Source organism: Onychomys torridus, chromosome X (assembly GCF_903995425.1).
Source record: "Onychomys torridus chromosome X, mOncTor1.1, whole genome shotgun sequence".
NCBI lineage: Eukaryota > Metazoa > Chordata > Mammalia > Rodentia > Cricetidae > Onychomys > Onychomys torridus.
In genome coordinates this window covers 94,497,148-94,510,340 of record NC_050466.1, presented here as the reverse complement: position 1 = coordinate 94,510,340, position 13,193 = coordinate 94,497,148, and the positions used below count along the sequence as shown (strand labels likewise).

Sequence of the window (13,193 nt, the reverse complement as noted above, 5' to 3'; positions counted from 1 at the left end):
CCAATTCTGCCTTTAATGTAGAAAAAAACAACCCTCGCTAATTAATTTTCCCTTTATAGAAAATATGAAAAAGAAATTGAAACTTCTAAGAAGAGTTTTCTGTATTATTCCACCAAAAACAACTAATAATTTTAATATAATCTATTTCTTTCCACTTTTTTGGTTAATATTTTTGTTTGTTTTGAGATAAGCTCTGCTATGCAGCCTCTTCCATATTCATGATCTCTTTCCACTCATAAGAACACCTTAGCCAGGCAGTGGTGATGCACACTTTTAATTCCAGCACTCGGGAGGCAAAGGCAGGCGAATCTCTGAGTTCGAGGCCAGCCTAGTCTGCAGAGCAAGTTCCAGGACAGCCACGGGTACACAGAGAAACCTTGTCTTGCAAAACCAGAACCAAAACAAAGCAAAAAACACAAGAGCATCTTGATTTTTTTGAGACAGCATCTCATATAGCCTAGATCAGTTTCAAACTTGGCTAACATTGCATTTCTGATCCTCCTATTTCCACCTTCTAAGTATTAAGATTAAAGATAATGCCATTGTGTCTGGTTGTGTACTTTGGTGCTAGGCAAGTACTTTACCAACTAAGCCACTTCTCCAGCCCTAACTGTAAAAACCATTTAAAAAACTGTATGTGGGAACCAGACTTGATGGTACTGGCTCATAATTCCATACATTCAGGAGGGTGAGGTAGGAGGATCACAAGTTCAAGGCCTAACTGCTCTATAAAATGAGATGGAAGCCAGACTGCAAGACTCAGTCTTAAAATAAAACAGTCAAAAGAACACTGGTCATATAACTGTGGTAGAGTCCTTGTCTAGCATATACTAGGCTCTAGATTCAATCCCCAATATCCAAAACAAAACAACAGAAAAAACTGGGCAGGCCTGGGGATATAGCTCTGTGGTAGGGTGCTTGTCCTACACAGACAAGGCCACCAAGAGTACAAAAGGACTGTGTGTGAGTGTGTGTGTGTGAGTGTGTGTGTGTTTGAATCTTTTTTTTTTTTTTTTTTTTCTTCGATTCAGGGTTTCTCTGTGTAGCTTTGCGCCTTTCCTGGAACTCACTTGGTATCCCAGGCTGGCTTTGAACTCACAGAGATCAGCCTGCCTCTGCCTCCCGAGTGCTGGGATTAAAGGTGTGCGCCGCCACCACTGCCACCCGGCAAAAACATTGTCCAAAGTCTTTTTTTTTTTTTTTTGTATTTTTTGTCGGAGCTGAGGACCAAACCCAGGGCTTTGAGCTTGCTAGGCAAACACTCTACCACTGAGCTAAATTCCCAGCCCCTGTGTGTTTGAATCTTATACTCACTTTAACAATTAAACCCTTGGGAGGCAGAAATAAGATTGTTGCAAGTTTGAGGCCAGACTGGTGAACATAGCAAGTTCCAGGACAGACAGGGCTATGTTGAAGACCTTTCCTTCAAACAAAATAAACAAACAAACAAAAATTAGGTGGAGAGTGTAAGCACACACCTGTAATTCTAAAACTTGAATCCCTGGAAACATCTATTTTTTATGCTTTAAAACATTTGCATATTGTTGAGTATGGTGGTATAGTTTATAATCCCAGCACGCCAGACTGAGACAAGACGATTGCTGCCAGGTCAGGCTTTCCTTTAATAGGTAGCAAAACTCTGTCTCAAAAACAAAAACTCTGTACAAGGTGACACACTTGTAATTCAAGTGCTTGAGAGGTGGAAGCACAAGGAATAAGGAGTTCAAGGCCATCCTTTGCTACATAGTGCGTTTGAGGCCACCTCAGATTGCATCAGACCCTCCCTCAAACAAATATTCACACATTGGAAGATGCCTACAATATAATTTCTTGTTAGCATAATTTCTGGAATTTTGTTAAAATATAAAAATCATTCATATCTAATATTTTCTGTAAAGAGATGAATATATTAGACTTCTAATTTGACAGATACTTTTGCCAAGCATGGTGGTGAATACTTGTAATCCCAGCGCTCAGGAGGCAGGTGCATCTCTGTGAGTTTGAGGCCAGTTTGGTCTACAAAGCTACTTCCAGGCCATTCACTGCTACATAGTGAGACCTTGTCTCAAAATATTATAAAAATAAATCCTTCACGTTACAAGAAGAATATATATTTATTAACCATTTAATATATCATATATGTCTGATTTTTTAATTTTAAGTATTTGCATTTATATTATTTCTTGTGTGCTTGTGTGCATGCATGCATGCATGTGAATGTGTGTGAGCATACTACAACATGCATGTTGAAGTGAAAGGATAACTTGTAGGAATTCATTTTCTCCTGCTATGTGGGTCCTGGGGATCAAATTCAGTTAGTCAGGCTTGGCAGCAAGCACCTTTTTTTACTTTTCTTGATGGCCCAATTGTGATTTGTTGTTGTTGTTTTTTAATTTTTTGTTTTTAATACATCACAATTGCAGTTTCCCCTTCCTCCATTCCTCCTATTACCTCTCCAACCTCCCCTTCCCCCATATCCACTCTCCTCTGTTTCCCTTCAGAAAAGAGCAAGGCCAGGCAGTGGTGGCGCATGCCTGCAATCCCAGCACTCGGGAGGCAGAGGCAGGTGGATCTCTGTGAGTTCGAGGCCAGCCTGGGCTACAGAGCAAGTTCCAAGACAACCTCCAAAAAAGCTACAAAGAAACCCTGTCTTGAAAAAAAACAAAAAGAAAAAAAAAGAGGCAGAAAAGAGCAAGCTCCCCAAGAATATCCACCAAACACAGCAAGATACAATAAGAATAAGCACAAACTCTCATATTAAGGCTGGATGAGACAACCCCACCCCCACTGTAAGAAGTCCCACGAAAGCACCAAGCTAACAAACATAATATATATGCAGAGGACCTAGTTCTGAACCATGCAGGCTCCCTGATTGTCACCTCAGGTTCTGTGAGCCCCTATGATTCCTGTTCAGTTGAAGTCTGTAGGCCATGTTCTCCTTGACCCCTCTGGCTCCTACATTTCTTCCTCCCCCTCTTCTTTGGGGTTTCCCAAGCTTGAAGAAGAGGAACACAGGAGATCTCCAATTTGGGCTTACTCTCTGCCTGATGTTTGGCTGTGGATTTCTACATGTGCTCCTATCAGCTTCCAGTGGTACCCTTTTTGATGATGATTGGGCTAGGCACTGATATATGAATATATAAGGATATTGTTAGGGATCATTTTATTTTATTTTTTCTAAAATAGATCTCTCAGCTATCTAGCCTCTGGTTCCTAGTCATACAGGCAGTAGGCATGGGCTCCATCTCAGGATGTGGACCTCAAATTAGACAAGTCACTGGTTGGCCACTCCCACAAGTTCTGTGCCTCCATTGCCTGAGTACGTCTTACAGGTGGGATAGAAAGTTTTGTGGCTGGGATATTGTCCCAGTCCCACCTTGCCTGGTTACAGGGGATGGCCAGATCAAGCTTTGAATCCTCCATTATTACAAGTCCTCCTAAAGGTCATTCTTGTAGAATCCTTGAAGTTTCTCCTGGACTGGATTTCCCCATATCTATCTATCTATCTATCTATCTATCTATCTCTCTCTCTCTCTCTCTCTCTCTCTCTCTCTCTCTCACGCACACACACACACACACACACACACACACACACACACACGATCCCTCCTGTTCCCCTCACCTCCTACCCCCAGTCCACCCGATATTTCTATTTCCCCTTCCCAGAGACATCCATGTGTCCCCCTTTAGAGCCTTACTTGTTACTTAGCATTTCTGGGTCTGTAGATTGAAGCATGATTTTCATTTACTTAGCAGCTAGCATCCACTTAAAAGTGAGTGCATACCATGCTTGTCTTTCAGGATCTGGATTACCTCACTCAGGTAATTTTTTCTATTTTTGTTTGTTTGTTTTTTTAGACAAGGTTTCTCTATAGCTTTAGCTGCCCTGGAACTCGCTCTGTAGACCAGGCTAGCCTCAAACTCACAGAGATCCTCCTGTCTCTGCCTCCCAAAGTGTATGCTACCACCACCCAGCTGATTTTTTTCTGTTTCTGTTTTTTTCATTTCCTTGCAAATTTCATACTTTTTTAATAGCTGAGTAATGCTCCATTGTTTAACTGTACCACATCCAATTCATCTACTCCTCAGTTGAGGAACATCTTGGTTGTTTGCAGTTTCTGGCTATTATAAAGCTGTTTTGAACATAGTTGAGCAGTTGTCCTTATGGTTGGATGGAGCTTTCTTTGAGTAAGAGTGGTATAGCTGGGTCTTGAGGTAGACTGATTCCCAATTTTCTGAGAAAACCGCCATATTGATTTCCATAGTAGTTGTACATATTTGTATCCCACCAGCAATGGAGGAGTGTTCCCCTTGCTCCACATCCTTGGCCAGGATGAGCAGTCACTTGTGTTTGATCTTAGCATTTCTGACAGGTGTAAGATGGAATCTCAAAGTAGTTTTGATTTGCATTTCCCTGCCTGATGGCTAAGGATATTGAGTATTATTTTGTTTCTCAGCCATTTTCTTTTCCTCTATTGAGACTTCTCAGTTAAGAACTGTACCCCATTTTTAAAATTGGATTATTCCTTTTCTTGATATCTAGTTTCTTGAGTTCTTTATATATTTTGGATATTACCCTCTACCTGGTATGGCATTGGTGAAAATCTTTTCCCATTCTATAGGCTGCTGATTTGGCCCCTTGATGATATCCTTTGCCTTACAGAAGTTTTCAGTTTTATGAAGTCCCATTTATTAATTGTTAATGTCAGTTGGTGTTCTGTTCAAGAAGCTGTCTCCTGTGTCTGTGTTTTCAAGGCTGTTCCCCACTTTCTCTTCTGTCAGGATCAGTGTGTCTAGTTTTATGTTGAGGTCTTTGGTCCACTTGGACTTGAGTTTTGTGAAGCATGATAAATGTGGATCTATTTGCATTATCTACATGCAGACATTCAGTTTAACCAGCACCATTTGTTGAAGGAGCTTTCTTTTTTTTTCCATTGTATAATTTTGGTTCCTTTATCAAAAATCAGAAACCAGGCAGTGGTGGCGCACACCTTTAATCCCAGCACTCAGGAGGCAGAGGCAGGCAGATCTCTGTGAGTTCGAGGCCAGCCTGGTCTCCAAAGCGAGTTCCAGGAAAGGCGCAAAGCTACACAGAGAAACCCTGTCTCGAAAAACCAAAAAAAAAAAAAAAAAAAAAAGAAAAGAAAATGTCAAAAATCAGGTATCCATAGGTGTATGGATTTATGTCTGGATCTTTGATTCATTTCCATTGATCAGTATGTCTGTTTTTCTGCCAATACCATGTAGGGTTTGTTGTTGTTGTTGTTGTTGTTGTTTTTACTATAGTTCTGTAGTAGATCTTGAAACCAGGGATGGTGATACCTCCAGCAGTTCTTTTATTGTTCAAGATTGCTTTTATCTATCCTGGGCTTTTTTGGTGGTTTTTAGTAGGATAGCTATTTTAACTATGTTGATCCTACTGATCCATGAACATGAGAGGTCTTTCCATCTTCTTGATATCTTCTTCTATTTCTTTCTTCAAAGACTTGAAGTTTTTGTTTTGGTTTGGGATTTTGTTTGGTTTTTTTGGGGGGAGGGGTTCAAGACAGGGTTTCTCTAAGAGATCCCTGGCTGTCCTGGAACTTGTTTGTAGACCAAGCTGGCTTTGAGCCATGTGGCTTGGTACCTTTTCTCAGTATGATATTCTCATCTTGCTTCTCTGCATTTACCAGCAACTCTCCTACTCTGCCCTTCCTCTTCCCAGAATTCTGGCTCTCCTGCCTAACTTTATCCTGTTCAGCTATTGGCCAGTCAGCTTGTTTATTAAACCAATCACAGTGACATATCTTCACAGTGTACAAAGGGATTATTCCACAACATTTAGGTATGTTCCTTGTATCCCTACTCTCTTCAAAACTTATGAAGGGGTGTTGGATTTTGTCAAAGGCTATTTCAACCTATCTAATGAGAAGAAAATGTGGGGTTATTTTCTTTCAATTTGTTTATGTGATGGATTACATTGACAGATTTTTGTATGTTGAACCATCCCTGCATCTCTGGGATGAAGCCCACTTGATCATTGTGGGTGATCTTTTTGATGTGTTCTTCAATTTGGTTTGCAGTATTTTATTGAGTATTTTTGCATTGATGTTTATGAGGGAAATTGGACTGTAATTCTCTTTTTTGTTGAGTCTTTGTGTGGTTTGGGTATCAGGGTGACTGTGGCCTCATAAAATGAATTGGGCAATGATCCTGTTTCTCTTTTGTGGAATAATTTAAGGAATATTGGTATTAGCTCTTCTTTGAAAGTCTGGTAGAATTCTGCCCTAAAACCACCTGGCCCTGGATTTTTTATGTTGGGAGACATGAAATGACTGCTTCTATTTCAGTAGGGGTTATAGGTCTATTTCAATTGTTCATCTGATCTTGATTTAACTTTGTAAGTGGTGCCGATTGAGAAAATTATCCATTTCGATTTTCCAATTTGGTGGAGTACCAGTTTTTTATTGTTTGTTTGGTTTGGTTTTTCAATACAGGGTTTCATTGTGTTGCCATCGATGTCCTTAAACTTAATCTGTAGACTAGTCTATCCTGGAAGTCACAGAGATCCACCTGCCTCTGCTTCCTGGGTTCTAGGATTAAAAGCATGTGCCAGCACCACTCCACCCCAGCCTTTTCTTTCTTTTTTTGGTGGGGGTGGTGTACAGATTTTTAAACGTGCATCCTCATAATTCTCTGGACGTCTTATGATTTCCTCTGTGTCTGTTGTTATGTCTGCCTTTTCATTTCTGTTTTTGTTTATTTAGACATTGTCTCTCTGCCTTTTCGTTAATTTGGATAAGGGCTTGTCTATCTTGTTCATTTTCTCAAAGAACTGAGTCTTTGTTTCATTGATTCTTTGTATTGTGCTCCTTGTGTCTATTAGTGGATTTCAGCCCTCAGTTTGATTGTTTCCTGCAGTCTACCTCTTTTGGGTGTGCTTGCTTCTTTTTATTCTAGAGCTTTCAGGCGTGATGTCAAGTTGCTAGTATGTATGAGATCTCTCCAGTTTCTTTATGTAGGCACTTGGTGCTATGAACTTTCTCCTTAGCACTGCTTTCCTTGTGTCCCATAAGTTTGGATATGTTGTGTATTCATTTTCATTGAATTGTAGGTGTACCACCACTGCCTGGCATCTTTTTTTTTTTTATGATAGTCTCACTATATAGCCCTGACTGGCTTGGAATTTGCTATGTAGAAAGAGCATGCTTGCATCTGAACTCCCCATGTAGATCAAGCTGGCCTTGAACTGCTGGTTCTATACTTTACCTCCTGAGTATTGAATTACATGTGTGCTCCGTCACACATGGCCTTTCTTTAAGATTTCTTTTTATAATGCTTAATTATATGTCTGTCTGTGTTTGTCTGTGTGGGTATGCGCATGTGAGTATAGGTGCCCTTGGAGGCCAGAGGTATTGGATCCCTCCTGGAATTGGGGGTTACAGGTGATTGTGAACTGCGTGATAGGAGTGCTTGGAGGTAAACTTGTGTCCTCTACAAGAGCAGCCCATACTGCTGACTGCTGAGCCATTTCTCCAGCTCCATGCTTGACCTTTTTTGTCTTTTGGAGATGATCTCACATAGACCAAGCTGATCTCACACTTACTATGTAGTCTAAGCTGGTCTTAAACACCTGATATTCACACCTCCTCTTCCCAAATGCTGAGATTACAGACATAAGACAATATTTTAGCATCAAGCTGTGATGCTTTTTTTTTTTTTTTTTTTAAGCTGAGGATCGAACTCCGGGCCTTGCACTTGCTAGGCAAGCGCTCTACCACTGAGCTAAATCCCCAACCCTTGATGCTTTTATTTAATTAATTTATCTTTTTAATCTCTCAAGGCAGGGTTTTGCTCTGCAGCCCTGGTTAGCCTGGAACTTGCTTTATAGACTGACCTGGCCTTATATTTGCTGCAATCCTGCTGCCTCTGCTTCTGCCTCATGAATCCTGGGATTCATGCCTAGCGAGTGCGAGTGTGATACATTTAAAGAAATGTATTGTTTCATAGGATTAAATTGCACAGGTACATAAATAGACTATTGCAATGTAGTGGAGTAAGCTTATGAGCAGTGCAAACTGTGCAAGATTAAAAAGATGTGAGCTGGAAGTATGAAGCCTAAACTGTGCTGGTGATTTAGTAGGTACAACCTGATTTTACTCTTTTTTTTTCTCACAGTGATGTGTGTGGCTGGAATTGGACTTGTTGTGTTATTCTTCAGTTGGATGCTCTCTATCTTTCGATCAAAATACCATGGCTATCCATACAGGTATATTCTTATTTTAACTATACTTAAAATACTTAGAGTTAGTATTGCTTTATAATATTTTGATTTTTTTGTTTTGTTTTTTTTCTTTTCTTCAAGACAGAGTTTCTCTGTGTAACAGCCTTGGCTGTCCTGGAACTCACTCTGTACCCCAGGCTGGCCTTGAACTCACAGAGATCCTCTTGCCTCTGCGTTCCAAGGGCTGGGACTAAAGGCATGTGTCACCACTGCATAGCCTGCAATATTTTATTGCTTAGCTTTTTTTTTCTTTTTTTAGTTTTTCAAGACAGGGTTTCTCTGTGTAGCTTTGCACCTTTCCTGGAACTCACTTGGTAGCCCAGGCTGGCCTCGAACTCAGAGATCTGCCTGCCTCCGCCTCCCGAGTGCTGGGATTAAAGGTGTGCGCCACCACTGCCTGGCCATGCTTAACTTTTTATTCCATTTTGAAAAGTCTCTTGTCTTCTACTTTTTTTCTGTTTTGTTTTTGTTTTTGTTTGCAACAGGATCTCACCTACCCCAGGCTAGCCTTCAACTCCTGATCCTCTTGTCTTTATCACTTAAGTTCTGGAATTACAGCTATACACTGCCATACTGAGCCTTTTGGAGGGGGTCTTTTTATTTAAGAGTGTGTTTTGTGTGTTGGTGGTAGGTTTTTGTGTATCCCTCACTGGCTTGTAACTCATTTTGTAGACCAGACTGCCTATGAACTTGGCAGCAGTGCTTCTGCATCCCAAGTGCTGGTACTAGGGGCAGGTACCTCCCCTGGCCTGGTCTGTATGATGGTATCGTTCTCTCTCTCTCTCTCTCCCTCCCTCCCTCCCTCCCTCCCTCCCTCTCCCCCTCCCTCCCTCCCTCCCTCCCTCCCTCCCTCCCTCCCTCCCTCTCTCTGTCTCTGTCTGTCTGTCTGTCTCTCTCTCTCTCTCTCTCTCTCTTCCCCCTCCCTCCCACCCCCCCTCTCTTTTTGAGATGGGGCCTCACTATGTAGATAGAGAGATGCCTGTGTTTGCCCCCCAGTGCTGGGCTTAAAGGTTATGAATCACCATGCCCAGCTGTCTGGTGATTTCTTTTGTGGGGTTATAAGGAGTTTTGTTTGTAAGGGTTTTTTTGTTTTTGTTTTTTGGGTTTTTTTTGGGGGGGTTGCTGTTTTGTTTTTCTTTTTCTTTTTGTTTTTTGGTTTTTCGAGACAGAGTTTCTCTGTATAATACTCTAGCTGTCCTGGAACTTACTTACTTTGTAGACCAGGCTGGCCTCAAACTCACAGAGATCCGACTACCTCTGCCTCCCAAGTGCTGGGATCAAAGGTGTGCACCACTATCACCCAGTTTTGTTTGTGAGTTTTAAAGAAATATTTTATTTTTTTATTTGTGTGTGAGAGAGAATATATACACTACATGTGTGCAGAGGCCAGAAGAGGACATCATTTCCCCTGGAGCTGGGATTAGAGTTATAAGATGTGGGTACTAGAAACTGAACTCAGGTCCTCTAGAAGAGCAGCAAGCACTCTTAATCACTGACTCCTTGGTTTTTTTGTTTATTTTGTTTTGTGTGTCTGTGTGTGTTTTAAGAAGTGATGTCATGTTTTCTGGAGCTGGAATTATAGGTGCTTCCTGACACCCATGTTGTGTAAGGTAGCTCACAGCCATCTGTAACTCCAACTCGAGGGTATCCAATGCCTCTAGCTTCTGAGGGCACTTGCACTCATTCACACATACTCACATGCAGACACATTCCTAACGTAATTAAAATTAATAAAAATAAGTCTTTAAAAAAGTCAGAAAAAGAAACAGCTACATAGTTTGAAATGTTCATAGAGATTGCTGTTGCTAGGGGAGGAAATTGTTATATTTTAGGTTCTTGGTTTTGCTGTTACAGGGAACTGAAATGGTGGCTGGACTGTGTTAGTTCTATAATCTGAGTACTGGTTAACATAATTTTGTTTTTTTTAAAGATTTATTTATTTATTTAATTAAAAAAAATATATATATATAGCATATATGCCTGCAGGCCAGAAGAGAGCAGCAGATCTCTTACAGATGGTTGTGAGCCACCATGTGGTTGCTGAGAATTGAACTCGGGACCTCTGGAAGAGCAGTCAGTGCTCTTAACCTCTGAGCCATCTCTCCAGCCCCGATAATTTTATTTTTTAAAGATTTATTTCTATCTATATGAGTGTTTTACCTGCATGTATATATGTGTGTGTAGCACGTGCATGCCTGGTGCCCACAGAGGTCAGTGAAGGGTTTTGGGGCCCCTGGAACTGGAGTTACCAGAAGTTGTGAGTTGCCATGTGGGTGCTGGGAATTGAACATGAATCTTCTGTAAAAGCTGTAAGTGCTTTTAACTGCTGAGGCACCACTCCAGCTTCTATAATTTCTGTTTTAATACATCATCCTATGGTATACCACTATGAATACTGAGCCAAGTATGGTTATTGCAGACCTATAATCCCAGCACTCAGAGGCAGAGGCAGGATCAGATCTTTGGCTATATAATGAGTTTGAGGCCAACATGGACTATCTGAGACACTGTCTCAAAAAAAAAAAGGAAAAAGAAAAAACCCCAAAAAAACTATGGGGTCTTTCAGTGTTTCTCTTTTTGTTATTGATACTCAGGTCATGGTATGTATATTAAAATCAACATACAAGAAGTTTTCTATCAGAGACTAATATATTGTTATATATTTTGTTTCAGCTTTCTGATGAGTTAAAGAGGATTACAGAGACACATAAACTTTGTGGTAATAATGGAAAAGAAGAATAATGGAAAAGAAGAATGCAACTCATGTATTTTATATTACCTCTTTTTTGTCAAGTGATTGAAATAGTTAATCATTTAACCAAAGATGTGTAGTGCCTTAACAAGCAATTATAAGATCATGAAGTATTTGGAATTATTCTTCTCTTAACTTTCCCTCCCCTATGAACTTATGAAACATTTGATTTTTGTAGAATTAAGTACTTTATAAAAATTTAAAACTACTACTTCATTTTACTTAGAGCAAAACTTGAAACTACTTTAGTTAACGTTGGTGGTCATCTGATCTGATCTTCTCCAAGGTGGGGATGGAAGGTTCTGAGCAGGAATTTCCACCTCTGCCTGTTAGAAACAACTGCATCTGGAGGCCATCATTAGTTCTCTCTGGGCAGGTATATGAGATCTACATCTTTCCTTTGGGGCCAAGGTATCATATGCACTATGTAAACTTCTGAAAACGGACCATGTAGCCTTTGGAAAGTTAAATCTGTCTTCTTCCTGTATCTTTCCTACTGAAATCAGAGCTACATATGCCTCTTTTATACATTAAGAAGTACCTCTAACTACAAGCCTATGATTTCTGCATGAATGTGCTATAACTACCTTGTATATGGAAAGATTTCTGATTCATTATGTTTCTAGTTTTATTTAAAGGCCCTTCTCTAATAATAATAATTTGTTGCTAAAATCAGTATAACTTATAAGTGGTCTCAAATGTTTGTGTAAGTTAGTTAGACATTGTCGTTGATATCATTTTTATCTAACAGAAAAATAAGCTGAGTTGTGTTCATGGAAAGGACTCTCTTAGAAAGAGAAAAGAAAATCATGAAATATTGATTTGCTGCCTATGGATAGAAATGAAATGTTTTGCCAGGCTTGTGGGCAGACATAGGCTGATCTTTGTGAATTTGTGGCCAGCCTGAACTACATAGTGAGACCCTGTCTCAAAAAAAAAAAAAAAAAAGAAAGAAAGAAAGAAAGAAAAGAAAAGAAAAGAAAGAGAAATGACATGTTTTCCAGCTGAGGTTGTAGCTCAGCAGAGTGCTCGCCTAGCATGAGTAATACTCTGGGTTCAATCCTCAGTGCCACAAGAAAAAGGAACTATTTCTTGAAACCTGGTCTGTGAATTCTGTTTGTTTTTAAAGAATGTTCCTTGAAACCTGGGCTGTTTTTTTAAATAATTATTCCTTGAAGCCTGCTCTGGCTTTTGTTTTCATTTGTGTGTTTGTTTTCTAAAAGAAATGTTTCTTGAAACCTGGTCCTTTTTGTTTGTTTTTGCCTTTTTGAGAAATAGCACTGGCTAGTCTTGAACTCCCTTATGGAGACCCAACTCACCTCCAGCTCACATTGATCCACATGTCTCAGCATCCCAAGTGCTGGATTATAGGCATGCACTACCACTGACCCTGGTCTGCTTTCTGCTATCGTTTTAGAGATACAAAAAGTCAGGGTATGCACATGTCTCAGCTCTTAGCTGCCCTGGTGGCTGAAGTGGGATCCCTTCAGTCTCAGAATCTGAGAGACAGTCTAGCATCATATCAACACCCCATTTCAAAAATATACCTATAATACAATTGTGAAGGGATTGTGTTTGAATTTTGTCTTTTTCTCTGATAGCAGATATAATCATATGAGCTAACTAAATTTCCATGAGGAATATTTAAATCATGGTTATAATATGTCTAACTCTGGCCTCCACCAGAGTTGTGAAGAGTAAATGGAAATGCCACTTTTATGAGCATGTGGGGTTGGACTATATTTCAGTGGTAGAGCACTTGGCTAGCATGTGTGAGACCCTGGGTTCAATCCCCAGCACCACATAAAATGAGAATTATAACTAAAAAAAATGTAAAGAATATTAGAAATACTGAATTTAAAAGATACAGCGATGGGTATATGCTTCCATTGATGCAGTGTTTGCTTGCCATACAGGAAGCCCTGGGTTCGAGCCACTATATCACAGAACCCAGATTGCTGGTGCACGTGTGTAATCCCAGGGCACTCAGGAGACAAACAGGGAGATCAGAAGTTCAAGCTCATCCTTGGGTACATTGTGAGTTTAAGGCCAGCCCGAGCTACATGATACCCTATCCCAAAGACAAAAACGAAAGATACTGTGACTGTTTCCTGCTATCATGTAATAGCCCTCCCTTGTCATATAATAGAGGTTTGTGGGAAGAAGACATAATTGGCC

At 40.2% G+C, this 13,193-nt stretch overlaps 1 protein-coding gene across 2 annotated transcripts in view; it reads left to right on the top strand.

Annotated features, from left to right (window-relative positions):
• The window catches only part of Magt1 (magnesium transporter 1), a 54,464-nt gene extending 42,288 nt beyond the window's left edge, over positions 1 to 12,176 (top strand). The window contains exons 9-10 of one of the 2 annotated variants that reach the window (XM_036175344.1): positions 8,158 to 8,248; positions 10,937 to 12,176. In XM_036175344.1, the coding sequence (XP_036031237.1) occupies positions 8,158 to 8,248; positions 10,937 to 10,952 (107 nt within the window). In that variant the 3' untranslated portion in view covers positions 10,953 to 12,176. The remainder of the gene's footprint in view (positions 1 to 8,157; positions 8,249 to 10,936) is intronic. The other variant, XM_036175345.1, reaches the window with a different exon arrangement.
• The last annotated feature ends 1,017 nt before the right edge of the window (positions 12,177 to 13,193 follow it).